Source organism: Arthrobotrys flagrans, assembly GCF_004000055.1.
Source record: "Arthrobotrys flagrans strain CBS H-5679 chromosome Unknown unitig_0, whole genome shotgun sequence".
Classification (NCBI taxonomy): domain Eukaryota; kingdom Fungi; phylum Ascomycota; class Orbiliomycetes; order Orbiliales; family Orbiliaceae; genus Arthrobotrys; species Arthrobotrys flagrans.
Genome location: NW_027137550.1, coordinates 4646035 through 4665673, shown reverse-complemented (window position 1 = coordinate 4665673; position 19639 = coordinate 4646035). Strand labels below are relative to the sequence as shown.

The 19639-nt window shown below is 46.6% G+C and overlaps 8 protein-coding genes across 8 annotated transcripts; 3 read left to right on the top strand and 5 right to left on the bottom strand.

Annotated features, from left to right (window-relative positions):
- Positions 1 to 230: 230 nt before the first annotated feature.
- On the top strand, positions 231 to 2146 carry DFL_004393 (uncharacterized protein; the record flags this gene model as incomplete). The annotated part of the gene is made up of 4 exons (XM_067633479.1): positions 231 to 365; positions 430 to 955; positions 1014 to 1145; positions 1206 to 2146. 4 exons carry the CDS (start codon positions 231 to 233, stop codon positions 2144 to 2146), a joined length of 1734 nt encoding a protein of 577 aa, XP_067491643.1.
- Positions 2147 to 2870: 724 nt separating this feature from the next.
- DFL_004392 (uncharacterized protein) lies at positions 2871 to 4083 on the bottom strand (the record flags this gene model as incomplete). The annotated part of the gene is made up of 2 exons (XM_067633478.1): positions 2871 to 3774; positions 3848 to 4083. 2 exons carry the CDS (start codon positions 4081 to 4083, stop codon positions 2871 to 2873), a joined length of 1140 nt encoding a protein of 379 aa, XP_067491642.1.
- Positions 4084 to 6267: 2184 nt separating this feature from the next.
- DFL_004391 (uncharacterized protein) lies at positions 6268 to 8301 on the bottom strand (the record flags this gene model as incomplete). Its single annotated transcript, XM_067633477.1, has 1 exon — positions 6268 to 8301. One exon carries the CDS (start codon positions 8299 to 8301, stop codon positions 6268 to 6270), a length of 2034 nt encoding a protein of 677 aa, XP_067491641.1.
- A 932-nt stretch (positions 8302 to 9233) lies between these two features.
- On the top strand, positions 9234 to 9692 carry DFL_004390 (uncharacterized protein; the record flags this gene model as incomplete). The annotated part of the gene is made up of 1 exon (XM_067633476.1): positions 9234 to 9692. One exon carries the CDS (start codon positions 9234 to 9236, stop codon positions 9690 to 9692), a length of 459 nt encoding a protein of 152 aa, XP_067491640.1.
- A 955-nt stretch (positions 9693 to 10647) lies between these two features.
- On the bottom strand, positions 10648 to 12397 carry DFL_004389 (uncharacterized protein; the record flags this gene model as incomplete). The annotated part of the gene is made up of 5 exons (XM_067633474.1): positions 10648 to 10718; positions 10847 to 11584; positions 11657 to 11737; positions 11784 to 12257; positions 12310 to 12397. 5 exons carry the CDS (start codon positions 12395 to 12397, stop codon positions 10648 to 10650), a joined length of 1452 nt encoding a protein of 483 aa, XP_067491639.1.
- A 771-nt stretch (positions 12398 to 13168) lies between these two features.
- Positions 13169 to 13540, top strand: DFL_004388 (uncharacterized protein; the record flags this gene model as incomplete). The annotated part of the gene is made up of 1 exon (XM_067633473.1): positions 13169 to 13540. One exon carries the CDS (start codon positions 13169 to 13171, stop codon positions 13538 to 13540), a length of 372 nt encoding a protein of 123 aa, XP_067491638.1.
- A 1324-nt stretch (positions 13541 to 14864) lies between these two features.
- DFL_004387 (uncharacterized protein) lies at positions 14865 to 17475 on the bottom strand (the record flags this gene model as incomplete). The annotated part of the gene is made up of 4 exons (XM_067633472.1): positions 14865 to 15399; positions 15493 to 16636; positions 16688 to 17020; positions 17076 to 17475. 4 exons carry the CDS (start codon positions 17473 to 17475, stop codon positions 14865 to 14867), a joined length of 2412 nt encoding a protein of 803 aa, XP_067491637.1.
- A 220-nt stretch (positions 17476 to 17695) lies between these two features.
- Positions 17696 to 18885, bottom strand: DFL_004386 (uncharacterized protein; the record flags this gene model as incomplete). Its single annotated transcript, XM_067633471.1, has 3 exons — positions 17696 to 17760; positions 17854 to 17886; positions 17949 to 18885. The coding sequence occupies 3 exons, from the start codon at positions 18883 to 18885 to the stop codon at positions 17696 to 17698; spliced, it is 1035 nt and encodes a 344-aa protein (XP_067491636.1).
- Between the last annotated feature and the right edge of the window lie 754 nt (positions 18886 to 19639).

Sequence of the window (19639 nt, the reverse complement as noted above, 5' to 3'; positions counted from 1 at the left end):
ATGCACACCTAATTATGACATCGCGGCCTTACAGTCATGGTTCGGGTAATCAAAAACGGATTTAATTAACTAGTCTATGCTCACTTACATCTTGTCTATAAAAGGTTGACCAAAGGAGAGCAGCAGACTCAAAACATTTCTTTCCAGCCACCAGTCCATCATCGAGGTATTTGATAAAACCAGAACTCTCAGCCGATCAGGTATAAAAAGTACCACTGTAGAAACATACGATGATTTGGAAAACAATTCGGAATGGGTATCTGCTCAGTGTAGCAGCTGCCCTCTTCGTACCCTCCCTCGCGGCTCCCAAGGAGTATGGGTTAGAGAAAAGGGAGCCCACGAAATATGTCTACGCTCATTTTATGGTAAGTTATGCGCCCGTCCACAATTTCAAACTAGCAGCTAATATTCTGGAATTCCTATATAAAGGTTGGGATTGTCGAATTCTATACGGTCGACGATTGGAAGTGGGATATGGAATTAGCTAAAGATACCGGTATCGATGGCTTTGCACTCAATTGCGCCAGCATCGATTCGTATACTCCAACCCAGTTGGCCAACGCCTATGAGGCTGCCAAACAAGTTGGTTTCAAAGTGTTCATTTCTTTTGATTTTGCCTACTGGAACAACGGCCAGGCAGGTATGATCACTGACTACGTTCGTCTGTACGCTGACCACCCGGCCCAAGCTCTGTACGATGGAGGCGCCATTGTCAGCACCTTTGTTGGCGACAGTTTCAATTGGCAACAAGTGAAGAACGGAGTCTCCCATAAAGTCGCCGCAATGCCTATGTTTCAAGATCCCGCTGGAGTTACTGGCAGAACTGACGTTGATGGTGCCTTTTCTTGGTACGCCTGGCCAACATATGGAGGAAATAGCATCGCCCCTCTGCCGATGACGACAATCTGGGACGATAGATTCATTACTAATCTAGCTGGGAAACCATACATGATGCGTAAGTAGTAACATATACACTTTCCAATATCATTGGTAAACTTTCTAACTGGAGGCAGCTGTTTCACCCTGGTTTTCGACCCATTTCAACTCAAAGAATTGGGTTTTTGTATGTGAGGATTTGATAACCGAGCGATGGAAGCAAGTTCTTCAGCTGAAGCCAGCATTGATCGAGATTATTACTTGGAATGGTGAGTCCAATCGTACGAATTCGCCATAGTGTTGGAATCTAACGACTGTACATGTTCTAGACTACGGAGAATCTCACTATATCGGACCCTGGGAACCAAATCACACCGATGATGGATCTGCGGAATGGGCGGATGGTATGCCTCACGACGGTTGGCGCATTATTACTAAAGCTTATATCGAAGCCTATAAGGCTGGGTTGAGCGCACCCTCGGTCTCCCAAGACTCTCTGGTTTATTGGTACCGACCCCATCCAAAGGGTGCAACTTGCACCTCGGATACTCTCGGCCGACCGAATGGTGCCGACATGCTTTACGATAATGTCTATGTAACCACTCTTCTCACTGCACCAGCGACCCTCGTTGTTCAGAGCGGCGGTAATTCTGTCGTGAGAATCAACGTCCCTGCTGGAGTCGTCACCTCGAATGTTACCATGGGTGTTGGATCTCAGAAGTTTTCTTTAGAACGAGGTGGCCAAATCGTCATGAGCGGTACCGGAGGGCTGGAAATCAAGAACAGTTGCACCATATATAATTTCAATGTGTACGTCGGTTCTCTTCCTAGCGGTGGCAACGGCCCAACTTCCACCACGACAACAACCCGAAGCGTTACTACGACCGGCGGCAGCACCTCCTCAACTGGCGGCAATACCTCTACGCCTACAAGTTGCTCAGGCCAAACCACCCAAACTGCTACCGTAACCACAACTTCCGTTACTTACACCACCGTCACCGTGACATCCACTCCTGGAGGCCCGACTGGTGTCTGTGTTGCGGGCACAGGCGCAAATAATTATATTGGCCTCTGTCAATTCTGCTGCGGTTACGGATATTGCCCACCAGGGCCTTGCACCTGCACAGCTTATGGAGCCCAAGTCCAGCCACCACCTGAAACTGGTAGATCAGGATATCCAGCTAACGGTTTAGATGATTCGTATCTGGGACTCTGCAACTTCGCTTGCAACCACGGCTATTGTCCTAACACTGCTTGTAGGTACGGTTAAAGAGGGGTTTAGAAGTGGCTCAGGCCGATAGCAAAGTCATCGGTCATAAAGGGGGCACAGAAGAGCTTTGCCGTGGGTTGTCGGTGCTAAGGTGATTTGTGTGGTGGGCCTTTGGAGTGTTCTTAGAAGCTACATATCTGCACGTAGCCAGTAGCCAGTAGCCAGTAGAGCCAATTAATTTAAATCTTGCTACTTAATTTGTTTTCCTCCCTTCGAATTTAAATACATAATTCCTAAACGTTCGTTTCCTTTAAAGCTAAGTTAAGGAATTCAACTAATTGAGAAACACCCATCAATTCAAGTTCATCCAGACTAACACATATACTCAAAGCGACTAGAATAATCTCTAATTGAACCGGTTGAAAAGGCAAGTGGTCCAGATAATACTGACTTTAGAGGATTTTGCGGACAGCACAGCACATTAATCTAGCGATCCTTGAAGCACATTTGTTTATAGTCGGACACGAGTAAAGAAATGCGCGAAATTACTTCATATTCAGCTATTTATTGTATTAAATTGGCACGCGCAGAAAGTGCTTAGCTAAAGTTGTAGGGAAATGGACCTTCTGTTCCCGAGCGAGCGGAGGCAGCTTTGCTTTGTGGGTAAACCTAGTCATCGAAATCTAGTGACCAATTGCCCCGGTTTCCAGGATTCTCGACGTGAGAAGATTTGAGATGTGTGACTTTCCCTACCCGATCGTTATCTTGAAGGTTCTTGCCGTAGTTAATTCCGTGGCGTCTCTGGGTTCTTCCCTTTGCCAGCATTGTTCCTTCCAGAACCCCCACCGTTCTTGTTATTCTTTCGTGAACTAGTGCCTCCAACACCTTCACTGTTCCCTCTATTCCCCTGGCCGTTCCCTCCGCCCTTCTGACCATTTCCTCCGTTCCGTTGGGGATTGTCTTCCTTCTTTTGATCTTTCCCTCCGTTTTTTTGACTGTCCCCTCCATGATTCCCTCCCCTCCCCCCATGGTTTTTGGCACGGCTTTTACCGCGATTCCTACTACCGCCATTGCTTCTACTCTGCTCATGATCTTCTCGAAGATTTCCTGCCCTTCCTCTGCTGCTTTCCCCACGAGTCTCCTCTACCATGATGGATGGATATGCACCCGCATCAAATGTCAATTCACTCAACGCCTTCCCCAATGATGCGGTATCGTGAATCCTCAAAGGTACCTCCAGACGAGCGGTAATTTCCGTCACTGTGGTCTTAAAAGCCCGTTGGATCGCTTCTTGGCATGCGTCCACTCGCATATAGGAGCAATGCTGGATTTGATCGCAAACATCTTTTAATTGAGGATTGCCTCTGGGAGAAGCGTCGATGATGGTTATATGCACATGAGCGATACCAGGTTTCTCTAGGCATGCCTGGACCTCTGCGAAGGTGTTATTTTGCGATCTATTTTCCTCGCCGTCAGTGAAGATAATGATCTCGGGTTTGTAGCACTGGAATTCCTTGTTCCGCGGAGTTTGCTGGATGATCTGTACAATTGCATCCCATAATGCGGTGCCATCTTGCCTGGGAGTACGGCCGGTTACGAGGTCTCGTAGGTCGTTTCCCAGCCTACCCCAGTTGACCTTCTCCCGATCTTTGTATGGAAAGATGGTCTGCACGGCGAAGGCAAAGGATCTAGTGTTCATACAAGTGAATGATCAGCTCTATGCCACGACGCAATATTGATGAATTGAATCTCGTCGCTTACCGAACTGAGATGAGGTCCTCGTCATTGAGGACTGTATTGATGTCCTCGATCCCGCCAATGACGGTATCAATATGACGTCTCATAGAACTACTCACATCGACGCCGAGAGTAACACGACAAAAGCGTGGAGCTGTCACTTTTCGTTGCTGTGGGAACTCGATGGTCAATTTTGCCTCACCAAGGCTACTTCCTCCGCGAGCCTCAGATTGTCTCCAGTTACGAGCAAGCTCAGGCATTTTTAAGACGAGAAATTTCGAAAATTTAATGCGAAAGTTCAAAAGATGTGTAAGAAATAGATGATCACAAATGATAGTTCGATAGAGATGGAAAAAGATGCTTAAAACAAACTTATTTGCGCGTAGTGAGTGAAGAAAATCTAGAGAACGAAAATGTGGGCCGAGAATACGAGAAAGGTAATACTATGATGTCGGGCTCTGATCGAGTGAGTAATGAATGTAGGGCTCAGTGTTGGGTTCTGTGATGTGGAAGGAACTTTGGGTTCTTGATTCTCTCCCAAGCCTGGGATATTTATACGTGCTGCCGATGATTTTGCACTCCGCACTTAACATTATCGTCGCGTTTTGGGATGCTAAGTAAAGGCCAGGCCAGACGGCGTAATATGACTCAGTGGCAATAAATTCTTCAGCTATGTAAAGTTAGTAGAGGCATTGTTGGCATTCAGCCTTGAAGAAGAGCCATAGGGTGCGTATCTTTTCGCGCTGATGTATTGTACGTGGAAACGGTGGCTTGCCAAGGTAGCCTTGTTGCGCAGTGCCAACGCCATTGACTGGTATAGAAGATGCTTTTCGCGGAGGGCTCAAGGCTAGATATATCTATATTCCTGATATGCGGAACATGCATCAGGTAAGCATGGTTTTCGAAACGTCTGGAGCAATGCTCCGAATCCTACAGAACCGAAAAGAAATGAAATGAAAGGGAGTTTAGCACCGACGTCGGTCTTGCTTTTTCAAATTTTGGTAGCATGCTGAGATCGAGTGCTAGCTGCCACAATTCTGAATGTTCTTTGAGTTCTGACGCCGGGCAAGAACCGCCCTTGGGTTACATTACTCGCTACGCAGAGTATCGACGCTGAGGCTTCTAGCTACCGGAAGGGAACTAAGGAATGCCCGTATTTTAGAACAACTAATTAATCAGGGTTGGACGACCCCGCAGTTCAGCCCGCATACATGCCCACAGCCTTGCTGCATTTGCGGTGACTTTATTGTGTCCAAATACCTAGATACTTTCTATTTCTAAATTACACCTGACCTGTTTACGAGGCGGCATGATCCTGCATACATGTTGTCCGGTACATCTTATCGGCAGGGTGATCTATCGTCTGTTGGAAGAAACATGGGCATAACGAGGCTCCGGATCCTTCGCTTTCATCGGCCCTCTGCAGCTCTGGTTGGTCCGTGGTGACAAAATGGACAGACAGGGATGACGGATCGGGCGATACCACAGTTGATCTCATCCCAAAAGCAAATTCCAACAAGAAGTAAAAACTTTGTGTTGCAGGTGTCCACCAGGTCACGCTGCGGAATTGAAACGGGGAATTTAAACTGGGGCGTCATAAATAAACAAGGCGGAGGAAGGGAGGTCGGCGCAATGTGTCCTTCAACAGATATACCGAAAATGGTTGCAAGGTAGGATCTGGTTATCGCATACGTGTCCGTGTGCACATGTGACGATTGAGACGGCACCGCTCTCTCAGGGAGCAGACCTTGCACAAGGGCATGCTCTTCTCAAAGAAATTTCTAGCGCTACTTCCTATACTTGTCACCTCTATTGATACATTCGTCCCAGGGTTGATTTTCCTTGGTGGAAGCTTCTAAGCTTATCCTAGAACATAGTCCTCGTATCTCGTTCTGTTATTGATGAAGCCGCCTGCTCGGTTGTAGAATCTGTTGTTAAACTACCTTTCCAAATTTCAACATTCCAATGCGTCAGTGCTCATGAAAATAAATATATTCTGCAGGAAGTGATCTGATAATCGTTTAGACTGAGGATATCCTTTCCCATCCTGTCAAGTCAACATCTTGGAAGTCTGTCAAGGTCGGACTCTGTTGTTTTCTATCACAACGCGTGTGAGCATGACTCTTTTAAGAAACCCAACACAACCTTGGAAGTTTAGCGCATGATTCTTGCAAAAAAACACATCGCTAGTAATATTCAGACTAGCACACACTTCTAAATCTGATTTCTATATCATAAAACATTCATCAGATATCTCCATGAATTTAATTCCTATCTCAAAACATCGTAGAGATTAAATACAAATTGACCAAGTATTTGCTACAAGTATCCGAAACGGACATATTTCGACTAGATAGTATATTGAGAAAATCGACCAACAAGGAACTAACAGAGCTACTACCCATCTTTAGAGTGCATGTATGTATCCACTTTGTAAATGTTACTCAGGGGATATGGGTAGTATTGAACAAGCGGTTGCCGGTATCGGTCGTACCACGGCCCGTGAACTTGTTCTGAGATAATCGCAAAGCAACAATGCTAAAATTTGGGTGCAAGTCAATTTCTTGGGCAAGACTGCCTTCGGAGATTGCTTGGGCCTGGACAACTCCGACCACCACCACAACGCGAATAGCAGGATCTATACCGCGAACGTGCCGAAGGAAGTCGACCACAGTTTTACCACTGTTAACAACCGAATCGACAAGTATGACGGCTTGTTGTTGGAGTAAATGGACCGGTTTAAGATCTTCCGGGTTTTTGGCGTGGAGGAACATGGCGGAAGGGAAGGCATCGCTGACTCCGAGCGCCATTGGTTCTCCACCTCGCATCAACGCTACAATTAGCGTTGATCTCTCATTCCTGAGCCGGTAGCCACTAGTTTGATTCCCTTGAACGTGAGGGATGGGGTATTCTTCCACCCCGATAAGGTCTGTCAGGAATTCGGTCGCCAAATACCAACCTACGCGGCGGTGGGCCTCCCGAAGGGTTGGACCAGAAACTGTAGCATCACGCATTGGAGTCATGAGCTGCTTAGCCGCGTTCCTTTCAGTGGCGTGAAGTATATGCGGAAGGCCTCGAGTCCGTTGCCGGATAATAGAATTGATAAAACTGGGGTCGGTGAGTTGGACGGTAGGTAGAATTGTGTTGTTAAGCCGAGGCGAAACATTACAAGGAAGGAGAACTTGTCTTGCTGAAAGACCACCGGTTTCGATGGCGTCTAACAGGGCCTCATCCATGATCTTACTTCTGGTTTCCTTGTCGCCGACCACAACAATCGCTTCATCTGCCTTGTGCAACATCGGTAGATCCAGGACGCCATCTCCGAATGCCAACACATACATGTCGTAGCTATCTCTCAGACGGGAAACCACTGCAGCCTTCACTGAAGCGGTAACGACGAGACCGTCGTTTATACGCCCACCACCAATGACTTTGATCTTACCAGAGAGCCCTTCTCTGTCTAAAACCTTTTCCCATACTCGGCGGAGCCCGCAAGTAATAACCACTGCACCAACGTGGTCCTGTTCGGCTACCTGTTGTAACAACGCCACAAATTCTGGATACATTGTCACCGCCCCAGCGACACCTTCGCACAGGCTTTCGAATTCCAGATCGTCTGCGAAGTCCTCATACAGCAGAGTCGCTTGACGGAATGCTGTATAGGAATAACCCAATGCGCTGCCGAACAATGTTTTCAAGTGGTATTCTTTGTCCGTTGCCCGTGAATTATTAGAAAGAAGGTTCCAGAACAACTTTCCGCTATCCTTCTCACTCAATGTCCGATCGGCATCCAAAACTAACATTGTGCGCAACTTCCCTGGGTCAGCAACGACGACCTCGTCTATCTTGAGCTCGACAGTAGATAGATTGAAGTCTTCGCTATGATGCATAAAGTCGTGTAAGAGGGTTACCACTCTATTCAGCAATCTCTGACCAGGTATGGCCACGGAAAATAAAATTCCATGCTGATAACAGAGCTCGCGTAAAAGCTGTTTCTCTTTCTTTTGCCATTTCTGTATATGGTCAACGGAGGAAGGTGGACGAGTGCGTTCCGTGTCGTTGAGCTGCTGTTGCAAAGCAACCTCCGCCGGTGTGTCAAGGTAAATTATATGCGTGAATATGTTAAGATCATTTTCTGTATAAACAGGGTCGCCATTTGCCTCCCCTTCGGCCCAGAACATCAAGTGTCCGGCTACGACGGCTACACGCCCGTTGTCAGCGCAGGTCTTCCCGATTTTATCAATGGCAAGCCGCCGCCAATGCTCTTTATTTTGTTGCGGTAGTTTCTTGAAGGCGTCGAGGCCACCGGGGACCAGACCCGCAATCACTTCGGAGCCTTCATAGAAGTCAATTCTTTCCCGTCCGAGTTCTTGCTCTAGCTGCCTTAACAAAAATGTCTTGCCACATCCAGGGACTCCGTATATTCCAATGACGGTCGGTTTCATATTCTCGGTAGACCTCTGTGCCGCCATTGCCATTTTTGGCTACCGGTCGTTTATGATATGATTAAGGTGGAGGAGGATCGTTTCAATTGACTGCTTAATGAAAACTATCTCAATGGAGCAGAAGATGCAGAGGTGAAAATTGGACGACTAGAATGTTGCCCGTAGCTAACTATTAGCGCGACTGTGGCCACTTATTTATATTTGTGAATGCCCTGTCATGATATTAAGATTGTCCGTATTTCCTAGGTACCTAGATGCCTCGGCAACCACCTCAACTGGTTACAAGGATCTAAAGATACCCATAATCAATATGCATTATCATCAAAAAGCTTACGCATTTACTGTATCCCTTGTACTCCCACACTTATGGATCTCGACGAATACAAAGCTTGAGTACGTCCAGGGAGGGCGGCTAGACAGCTCTAGCGCTACGGCTATCACCGTTCTTGCGTTTTAGGAGCAATTCACTATGAATAGTCTCTAGTGAATCTCTCTCGAACAATCAGGATGCGATGTAAGAAGTAGTGGAATATCATTCAATGGATAGAAAAGAATAGGGGTGGAGCGAGCTTCTTTAGCATAGTGCAGGTTTTACAGTGGTGTGCACTTGTCTGGAATCTAAGGATATTAGATATCCCAGCTGTTAATGTGTGCTTGTGATACTGATCGAATCATGCCTGAAATAAAATTGTCCTACATGAAGCAAAACGTGCCTGAAGTTTGGGCTGAGCTGTCGTACCAGCCGATGTTACACAAGTCAATACCAGCTCTGAATGCGAGATAACAAACACAAAGTTCCAATATCAATTGCATTCCGTCATCAAGCATTTGAAATACGGCCAGTACCAGCCCACGACGTTAAAATTCCGTTCTTCTCTTCCCGTAAATATCATCCTTACCCTCTCTAAATTGTGCCACGGTAATTTCGAGCGTACGAGTTCTTAAGTTATCTACACTTTTCAAAGATGCGGTTCACAGCGGACACCATCTTAAGACCATGGTTCAAGACGCTGGACTTATCACGACAATCACCCCCATCTTGGTATCGAGACCGGCTTCGTGAGGAACTACAAGAACGCCGTATTGCACAAACCCCGTTGCACAAACTCAGTGAGACTTCTGATGTCTTCTTCGCTATCAGTCGAGCTCGATACGATGGATTTCCTGTCCGAAATCTGCCTTCGTTCACCACTCGCCACGTTCCTGTCTACGCCTACATGTTGGTGAAGTACAGTTCTCGCTGGGGTTTCTACCGTGTGGCAGCCGTTCTTTGCAAGGCTCCTCGGTACGGTGTAGTACGTGAGGTGGTTAATCCCAGCAAAGATCATAAGCTCGATGAGGTTTCTTTCCGTCACAAGATAAACCAAGAAGATTTCAAGCGTGTCGGTCGGAGATTGCGAAGATTCTGGCCTCTTCTCCCGTAACTAGGATTGAAAAGTCGTGATATTCTGGGAAATTTAATTGAGGGACGGATGCTGGAACGTACCGGTCAACTTCCTGGAGCGACCTTAATCCTCACCTCTTGGAGCAAATCTCACATATGATATGTCAATGGATGATCAGAGCATTTCTCCAACATAGAGGCCCAAATAAAAACACCTCGAGTTCTCCTATTTAACACGACAAAAATACTGGATTCGCCGGCTACCTTGCATGTGTATATACTCGAAGAAATACTAATCTTAAAATTGACCTGTGTATTTTTCCCATACCTGATAGTCGCCGCACAAAAAACATTTACGAATCCAGGATTTGGTACTGGAACTGTAGGAGAGCTCGAGCCGCAATTGATTTTTTCATCCCCCGATATGGGTATAACGTTATCGCACTCCGTAAAGAAATAGAAAGTACTACCCAGGATGAACGGAACTTTCGTAGCGGAGATCCACTTCGGTAAAGAGCTTAGGATGATAGGCAATGGCAGGGGGAGCCGAATCAGCAGAACATATGAAACTACGGCATGAGTTTGAAATTACTCCATCAGGGCTCTCGGTCTAACGTTTTTCAGGGTTGGTACTCAAATCCTGCGTCTCAGGTCATAGGAACTTCAACCAGCGGGTTTCTATTGTGGAGATTGGGTAGGTGTATTTATTGTACATGCAGTTTCTTTTGCCACTGTAAGGCCATTAACCTTCCTGCTACTAATTCCATGTTCTCTTTGAGGTAGCGAGTTAAAATGCTTTAACTGTGGTACCAGTTTATTGGATACAAATGATGCGGTGTGCAAAATTATTCGGAAGGAACCAGATAGTTAGGACTTTTTTCTTTCGAACGTTCAATGAAATTGCAGGATTTCAAGTGATCCTGTGGTCGGCAGCCTGACTTAGAATCGAGATATGTCCCGTCCGAAAACCCAGTTTATCGCCCAGTAAATTGGTATCAAAAGTTTGTTCCTCCAGCTAACGGTTTTTGTGAGATACGCTCCTCTCCAGATGAGCCACGCTGTCCGCCTATCACGGGATTCACGTTAGAACGTACGCTATGAAGGAGAGGAAGATAGTTGTTCAAAAGATCAAAGAGTTGTCGAAGGCTACAATAGATGGACAGGTGCGAACCTACCCTTTTATCTCACGCTCACCCGTTTGAAGAATTGCTCTCATACCGCCCAAGTATGTCATGACCCCTAAATTGCGGAAAGAGAAACGATGTGAGTTAATATCCCCACTGTTTAAGTGTTCTGCAAGCCATCTGGCTTCCTGGTTGGCGACTTGGGCTGTCGCAGGAAGAGGCGAGCTCTCCATGACGGATACGTCTCCAACGGCGAACACATCCACTACGGTCGCCTCAGCCGGTGACTTTGATTCGACAAGCTGCACTCGGAAGCGATCATCAACTATTAGACCGCCTGTTTTGGAATGCCGTTTTAGAGACCATTTCAAATCAGATGGGAGATCTGGTGCATTCTCAGGTATATGGGGTATTGCGGAGGATTTCGGGTATGCATGTACGGAGTCCAAGGCTTTTTGAACGAAAGGATTCATCATTAAGCCGGTGGACCATACGCACATTCCCACCCCAATATCTCCCTCTTCTTTAGTCGTTAGTGTGAGGCACCCAGCAGTATTTGAGACGCCCTCTGGGGAATGGGGTAATCCTCGTCGTAACTCTTGGATGTGGTGTTCCGTCTTGATCTTGATACCATCTCTTTTGAAAAGATTCAACGCATACGTTGCAAGCTTTGCGTCGAACATTGGCAAAATTTTCGGAGCAACATCGTATATCGAGATTTTGATATATGGTATTAACGTCGGATATAATCGGCTAAGATCTTCGTGGCATAAATCAAAAAGTTCAGCGGCGAACTCTACCCCAGTGGCTATGCGAAAATAGTAATTTAGCCAACCTCGCCAAACTGACAACAAATTGTGCTGTGGGGGGAAATACTTACGACCGCCGCCGACAATTGCAAAATTGAGCAGGTTCTTTCTAAGATAATCCGAAGTGGTGGGTAACGAAGCTGTTTCAAAGCCTAATAGTGTCAGTACCAAAGCTACGATAAAAGGCGGCAAGCTTACATTCTAGAATTCTACTCCTAATCTTCCTTGCATCACCGACATCCTTCAAGAAAAGAGCATTTTCTCGGACACCCTTAGTACCAAATGTTTGACTGTAACAGCCAACAGCCACAATCAACTTATCATAGCTGATATCGAATAACTCTCCCCGACCGGGAGAGCTTGTACCAGCCTTGTCTGCATGGGATCCACTCCCTGGTTGACCAGTAACCGCCTCTATTGTTATGGTTTTGCGGTCAAAACTTACATCGTCCGCCCACCCTTGTATATACTCAACCCCAGCATTGCGTCCTCTGACTGGCTCTAGAGTGTTTCGAAACTCCAAGGTCCCGACGGCAGTCGATGCAAGTAAGGGCGTAAATACGAAATACGGTCGGGGAGAAACAACGACCGCCTGGAATTTCTTTTTGTCGAGATGCCGTGAAATTGTAAACCCTGCCCACCCCGAGCCTAGAATTACGACCCGCTCCCTATCTGCATGTTGTTAGTGGGTGTCGGGACAAGGTAAAGATGTATTGATATATACTTGGATCGTGTGCGAGAAGCTGTCGCGTTATACTCGCGTGATGGAGCGATCGGATCGTCCTGGCAGTCGTGGATGTTATTCTCCCCATTTCTAAAGGGTCTTTTGGAACGTTCGCTTTCAATAAATAAAGCAAATGCAGAGAACCGATTAGAAATATTTTAGAGTTGGGAATGGGCCAGTTCGTTTTCAGAATTTGATGTGATCGATATTCGGGATGCCGAAGGGCCCGTCGCTTTCCCGGTGCAGAGAATAATAATCCGGGTCGGGAAAAATTCATCGCTGGTTACACAAACCATCCGGTATTGTGACGTCATATCAGCATGTGTTGTCGACAATACAGACGGTGTGTTGGAAAAGAGAATCCAACAAAATATTTTGGTTTCGAAACTAGCTCAAGACTGTTACCCAACCAAAAGTAGTCAGCGTATAAACAGTCTCCCTACCCTCCTTGACGTCACAAGAGTCACTTCCTCTCCGTAAGCAGATTAGCAAACGGCAAAAATACTTTATCAGAGGTACTCGGATGGCGTAGAAATACAAACTTATAGTGCGGAAATCTGGCTGGACACCAGATCTTTGCTCATTTTATTTCGTCATCTGCGTGAGAGGGTGCTTGAACGCTCGCTGAAAATTTGACACGATAAAGCGAAGGTGGTCAAAGACTGTCACCCCACGGCCTTTTTTTTTTCTCTCCCTCCAATACATATTTCAATCATCTCTCATTGCGACTTTACGCATATAAAGTAAACGGCTCTCATCAGATCAATCGCCAAGGACAAGTTCCAATCGTCAGCCGGATCTCACACCATTGGTAGTTTTCAATAACGAGCTATTGCTATAAATCACTCAAAACTCTGTTATGCATCATCAGCAAGGGACTCCAAGACTCGATACTAGTGCTGAACATGATCATCCCATCGATTCAACCCATGACCCAACCCAAGGCCGTTCACCCGCCGAAGAAAATCGTCGTACATCTGCTGGCGATATTTTGCTTTCTGAGACCGATGCTGCTTGGCCAAATACTATTCCATCCGCTGGTAGTAAAGGCGCCGGAAGCGAGACCGCCAGCTTTCCCACCTCGAGTCTTCTAGGGCCCAGAGCCGGAGCTATCAGACGAAATAGAAGAGACAGCTCGAGTGGCGATATTGAAGCGCATAACAGAAGCTCTGGGGGAAACATTAGCCTATCCAACGTTATTTTGAAGAGCCAGGCTGACGGCACCGCCTAGAATCCCATCACTTCTAGGGAGCCCGGCAAAGTTGATGCTGGCAACGGGAGGGGGCATAATCAATTTGAAAAGAGGTAAAAAGAGTCAGAGTGAAGATGGATGCGAGGGTGGGAAGTTGGGAAGGGGAGAGGGATAAAGAGAAGGGGTAGTTGTATGACACGTTCATTGAATTTTAGGTTTAAATTTCAAGAGTGTCCGTACGCCCACTGTATTGTTTCAACTTTTCCACTGACATTGTATATAGCAAACAACGGGTACAAGTTAAGAGCTTTAGCAACGCAGGCATGTTGTTCCCTATAACACAACGCTACAACCAAGCCTTCGCTGGAAGTTGAATCTTTCTCGAACCGTCGGCTTTTAAACGTTAAAATCATCTAGATGCCACTGCTACAACAGTTTACTGATATATTAATGTCATATTTTCATACAAGTTGTTTATAAACCAGGCAGGAGCCTTGTTAGTTACCTTTTTTTCTCTTTTTCTTTCCAATATAGTTGTGGAACAGAGTCAGAATAGTTAAATGAAATTTTGATAGAGATTTCAAAATTTTAAAATTTAAGTTTAAATAAATTATACTGTTAAGAAAATCCAACAATCTATATTGATAACCCAAATCAATATTCTTTTTTTGTTAAGACCATTATTTACTTGTATTGTCAAGCTACGGTTACTACGAGGCTTGTCGAGGGCGCTCGAGGGGTGAAGGGTCGTATCTTAGAGAGTAGAATCAACTTAGATTATCCAGTGCCGATTCAAGTCGTCACTGGAGGGTAGCTATATATACGCATTCTATGTACGTGAAGTCGGGCGTCTGGAGGACGTCCTACCGCAAGAACTCTCCAGTTCTGCTGATGGCTACCTCGAAGCCTGCCGTCGGCAGTCGTTCTTAAGCCTTTCCTTCTAGGAAGATCATGTGTTGTCGTGTTCTTACGCCTCCCTTCCTCGGAAGCTCGTGTGTTGTCGTGTGGTATTTCGGATACCGCACTCTGTATGTCGAGGCGAACGTCTCCTGACAATATCCCATTCAAACAACTTGTACCCCGTAGATTAATTAATATGTTAGTTGATAAATTAGTCAACAAGAATATAATATATTCATAACTTAATTTAAGATTATTATAATTGATTGAAAACTAGGTTTACAAATTGATATTAAAGAAGTTTGTATTAACAGAAAATGGAACTCCGTTTTGACAAAATACTTGGCAAAACTCGATAAACTTTTTGTTAGGCGAAACCCCGTTATAGCAGAGAACAGAGTTGGGAATAATAATTAGGCTTTGTCATTATTCTATAAATTTTTTTTAGTTTGTTAGAACATAGTTAGGATGATGTTGACTTGGGCATCTGTGATTTGAAGACTCTAGTGATGCTGTTGATGGTGGAGAGTGTTGATGGGTGGTCTTTGCCCAAGGCCTTCTCGCAGCCAGCAAGCGCTCGCTTGTACCACTGCATGGCCTCGTCGTAATTACCTTGGTTTTCGAAGACTCCAGCGATGTTGTGAACGGTGTCGAGTGTTAACGGGTGGTCTTTGCCTAAGGCCTTCTCGCGGCTAGCAAGCGCTCGCCTGTATCGCTGCATGGCCTCGTCGTAATTTTCTTGGTTGTCGAAGACTCCAGCGATGCTGTTGACGGTAGAGAGTGTTGACGGGTGGTCTTTACCCAGGGTCTTCTCGCTGCCAGCAAGCGCTCGCTCGTACCACTGCATGGCCTCGTCGTAATTGCCTTGGTTTCTGAAGACTACAGCGATGTTGTGAACGATGGTGAGTGTTGACGGGTGGTCTTTGCGCAGGGCCTTCTCATGGCTGGCGAGCGCTCGCTCGTACCACTGCATGGCCTCGTCGTAATTGCCTTGGTTGCTGAAGACTGTAGCGATGTTATTGACGGTGGAGAGTGTCGACGGATGATCTTTACCTAAGGCTTTCTCGCGGCCAGAAAGCGCTCGCTCGTACTACTGCATGGCCTCGTCGTAATTGCCTTGGTTGCTGAAGACTCCAGCGATGTTATTGACGGTGTCGAGTGTCGACGGATGATCTTTACCTAAGGCTTTCTCGCGGCCAGCAAGCGCTCGCTCGTACCACTGCATGGCCTCGTCGTAATTGCCTTGGTTGTCGAAGACTCCAGCGATGTTATTGACGGTGGAGAGTGTTAACGGGTGGTCTTTGCCTAAGGCCTTCTCACGGCCGGTAAGCGCTCGCTCGTACCACTGCATGACCTCGTCGTAATTGCCTTGGTTGCTGAAGACTGTAGCGATGTTGTGAGCGGTGTCGAGTGTTGACGGGTGGTCTTTGCGCAGGACCTTCTCACGGCCGGTAAGCGCTCGCTCGTACCACTGTATGGCCTCGTCGTAATTGCCTTGGCGCCAGAAGACTGTAGCGATGTTGCTAACAGTGGAGAGTGTTGACGGGTGGTTTTTACCCAGGGCCTTCTCGCTGCCAGCAAGCGCTCGCTCGTACCACTGCATGGCCTCGTCGTAATTGCCTTGGCTACAGAAGACTTTAGCGATGTTGTGAACGGTGTCGAGTGTTGACGGGTGGTCTTTGCCCAGGGCCTTCTCGCGGCCAGCAAGCGCTCGCTCGCACCACTGCCTGGCCTCGTCGTAATTGCCTTGGTTGTCGAAGACTCCAGCGATGTCATTGACGGTGGAGAGTGTCAACGGGTGGTCTTTGCCTAAGGCCTTCTCACGGCCGGTAAGCGCTCGCTCGTACCACTGCATGACCTCGTCGTAATTGCCTTGGTTGTTGAAGACTAAAGCGATGTTGATCATAGAAGCCAGTAAGGGTACAATTTTTGATCCTTCTTTCTCGCGCTGAGGAAACTCCGAAAAGTTAGGCTTTAGATATTGGTGAAGATAATTCAAATGAGATGCAACCCCCCTCTCCTCCGTAGCTTTCCACTCGTTACTCTCCCGAGACACATTTACCCGTTGGCTGGCTTTTCCGAGAATCATTATAACACGTTTTATAGTTTGAAACTGTTCTGATCGTTGTAGGCGTTCTCGCGCCCACGAATGAACAACAGGATGAACAGAAAAGACACCGTATCGTATTATTTTGACTAGAGAATATGATGCAAGGAGTAGAACTCTCTCCTTAACTTGATCTAGTATCAGTAAATGAGGTAATTTCATTAAATCGGAATGCATACTTTCGGTATTATCAAACTCCTTATCTTCCCACAAATTCTCGGAAATCTCCTCAGGATTGAGATACGAGCAGGTAACTAACAAATAAGCAGCTTCTGTATTCTGTTTCTCGATCCGCGAGAACGATATATCCCATGTTGTCGCAGCTGTATCGTCCCGGACATTCCATCCGACTTTTGGTTTTCTTGATTGTACCGTCATGAAAGCTTTTTCATAAGACTTGGAGTAATCTTCTAGAGGTATTTTAGTTTCGTGTATATAATGGCCGGCGTGGCTGATTGCAAGAGGCATAAGCCCCAGGCGTTTGACAAGCTTAAGAGCTTCGCCTTGAATATCTGGATGGTTCTAATATCAGTTGATATTCGTATTAAAGTGCCGGTTCTGCTGTACCTTTCGGAGCATGTTGTAACCGTGCCAAACTCAACAATAGCTTCACGGCACTTTCGCTATCTAATCCCTCCAAATGAAACTGTTTTGCAATCTCTGAAAAATGTGGCCTACGGCTCGTAATAAGAATGGCCCCACCGCCATGCTTTGGAAGGTATTCTTGAATGTCAAGGGTCTCCAGGTCGTCCGCGTTGTCGAAAACCAGCAACCATCTACTGTTACCGGGCAGCCGCAACCAGCTGAATAGAGCCGATCGTATATTATTGACCGCTTCCAAATCGGCGTTGACCGTACCTTTCCTGTTAATCAACCCCGGTATGCCGAGTTTCGAGCCTATAGCTTGATAGTCGGGAGGAGACTCAGGCCACGTCATTCTAGCTTGCTCTTTAACAATGCACTGCATGATATCAATAAACGAAATGCGGATAGTGTTTTCGCTTGCCGCAGATACTCAGAAAACAGCCGTGTATTCATGATGATGCAGATCGGCGTATCTGAGCGCAACTTGTGTTTTACCTATTCCACCGGTACCAATGAGTGCGAAGGCATGGGGAGTATCTGCGGAATTTGGCTCCGAGAAATATTCGCTGACTTGTCTTATTTCTTCCACCCTACCAACGAAATCATGGCTTCGAGGAACCGAAATGTGGAACGGGACGACAAAGTTGATATTTTTGATCTTCTCTCGCTTTGCAAGAGATAGCATTAGCTCAAGCATCTAAAGGCCACAGCGCTATAGAGATGTGAAAGGTAAGTGAGACGATTCAAAGGGGGTTCGTACGTGTATCAACAGACTCGATTCCATCTTTGCTAACTAAACATTGCGGCCTTGCTCAGCGCCTCTGTTTTACCGTTGACAGTGACATAGGGACCTACCTGCCGGTATCTGGAGGAGCAACTCTTTCGCGTAGGTGGCTGCAACTAATGCAGCATACGGTTGCCAGCGTTTGTTTTTATGGCCATCAGAGTAGTCACATATCCCTCGAATAACCAGACAAGGGAAATCATCCATCAGACCTGCCGCCTCCATTTCAAAGCAGAGAGCCCCTGTTTGCATGCAGATTTCCTCTCTTTTCATAGCATCTTTCATTACTTGGTTCCCCGATGCTATGATCCCGTAATAGATGTATGGGTGGTCGTATTGCCGCTCCAGGCGAGAGACCACCTTAGAAGCATCGCAGAATTTGCAGGTATCGCTCTGACGCCCTTCACTAGGGACATGCCTGTAGTCGGCGCGGAACAACCTGTCGGTGTCTTGGCCAGGATATTGAAATCTCAGATCCTCTTCTTCAATTTTCTGGACTGCATCGGATATTTTCTTGCCTAGCTCTGCCTGGTTCCGGGCTTTGATAGATGCTACCGCGTTCAACAGGATAGACGAAGGCGCGTTCAGCGAGCCGGTTGGCAGGAATTCCCCATTTTCCATCGCTTTCCCGAAATCGTACTGGATGACACCGCCAGAGACACCCGCTGATTGACTGATAACTAGGTCACCGAGACGAATATCGTTGTTCTCGCTCGGCGCCCCGCCTCCAATCCCGACCATTAGACCGAACCTTAGTCTTGTGAAAGTTGAGCGCATGTGGGCGGCGACGATACCGGCTCGGGTTACCCCGTACCGCCCCTCTGGAAGCCATGAAATCACGACATTATGCCTGCCTATTCTGCCAAACTCGTAGACATTGGTATCCCCATCGGTAGCGTCGAGCTGCGGATGGATCTCATCTAGAACCGCGCGTACGGCTGCTAATCCTATCGAGATAGCGCATATCCAACCAACAGAGTAGTCGCTTTTTTGTAGTTCGGTCGTCATAACTTAGCGTGCTGAATTTTTCGAAGGATATACCCGACTTTTGCTTGTTTATCTTCAAACTGATGCGGGGTCGTCACCCCGCTAAATAGAAAAATTGGTTGGCTGCAGCTTTGAATTCCAGACAAGGCTGGTAGCATTTCAGCCGCGAAGAACGCTCGAACACATAATTGACCGCGCAGCAGGACAGAGTGCGCGACAGAAGCAAGAGTTGTAGTCGATCTTCCAAGATACCACTCTTCATCTCAGTATTTCAATTACAGGGTTTGAATACTGTCCGTTCGGTTGTGCATAATGGGGCTGGGGAAACTGAGGTTCTGAGAGCGTTGGGTGGATTCGACACGTGTAAAAAAGATATTTAAATTATTAGAGCGATGATGGTTACCTCTCTCTCTCAACCTCCTCGTCAGTCGACTTCTATAATACAGCAGCTTATAGCTGTAAGCAGAATCATTACACTTTTCCACATCTAGCATGCTTTTCCCCTTCAAAGCTTGAAAAGTTGAGCTAGGAAATAGTAATCAGAGTGCAGGAGGCGTCCAGATTGCTGCATGATCGAGGATTCCTATAGATTAGGTATCTTAGCCAGGTATAGCAGTTTCACGCTCACAAGAGCCGATTGAAAAACTCCCTAGAGGTGGAAACTCTGCAATTCTTTGCATTTTATGAAGAGGATTATTACGCTGGGAACTTAGGGATAGAGATACAGTCCCAAGCAGTATGCTCTAATAGAATCCATGCTATACATGGCTAGACA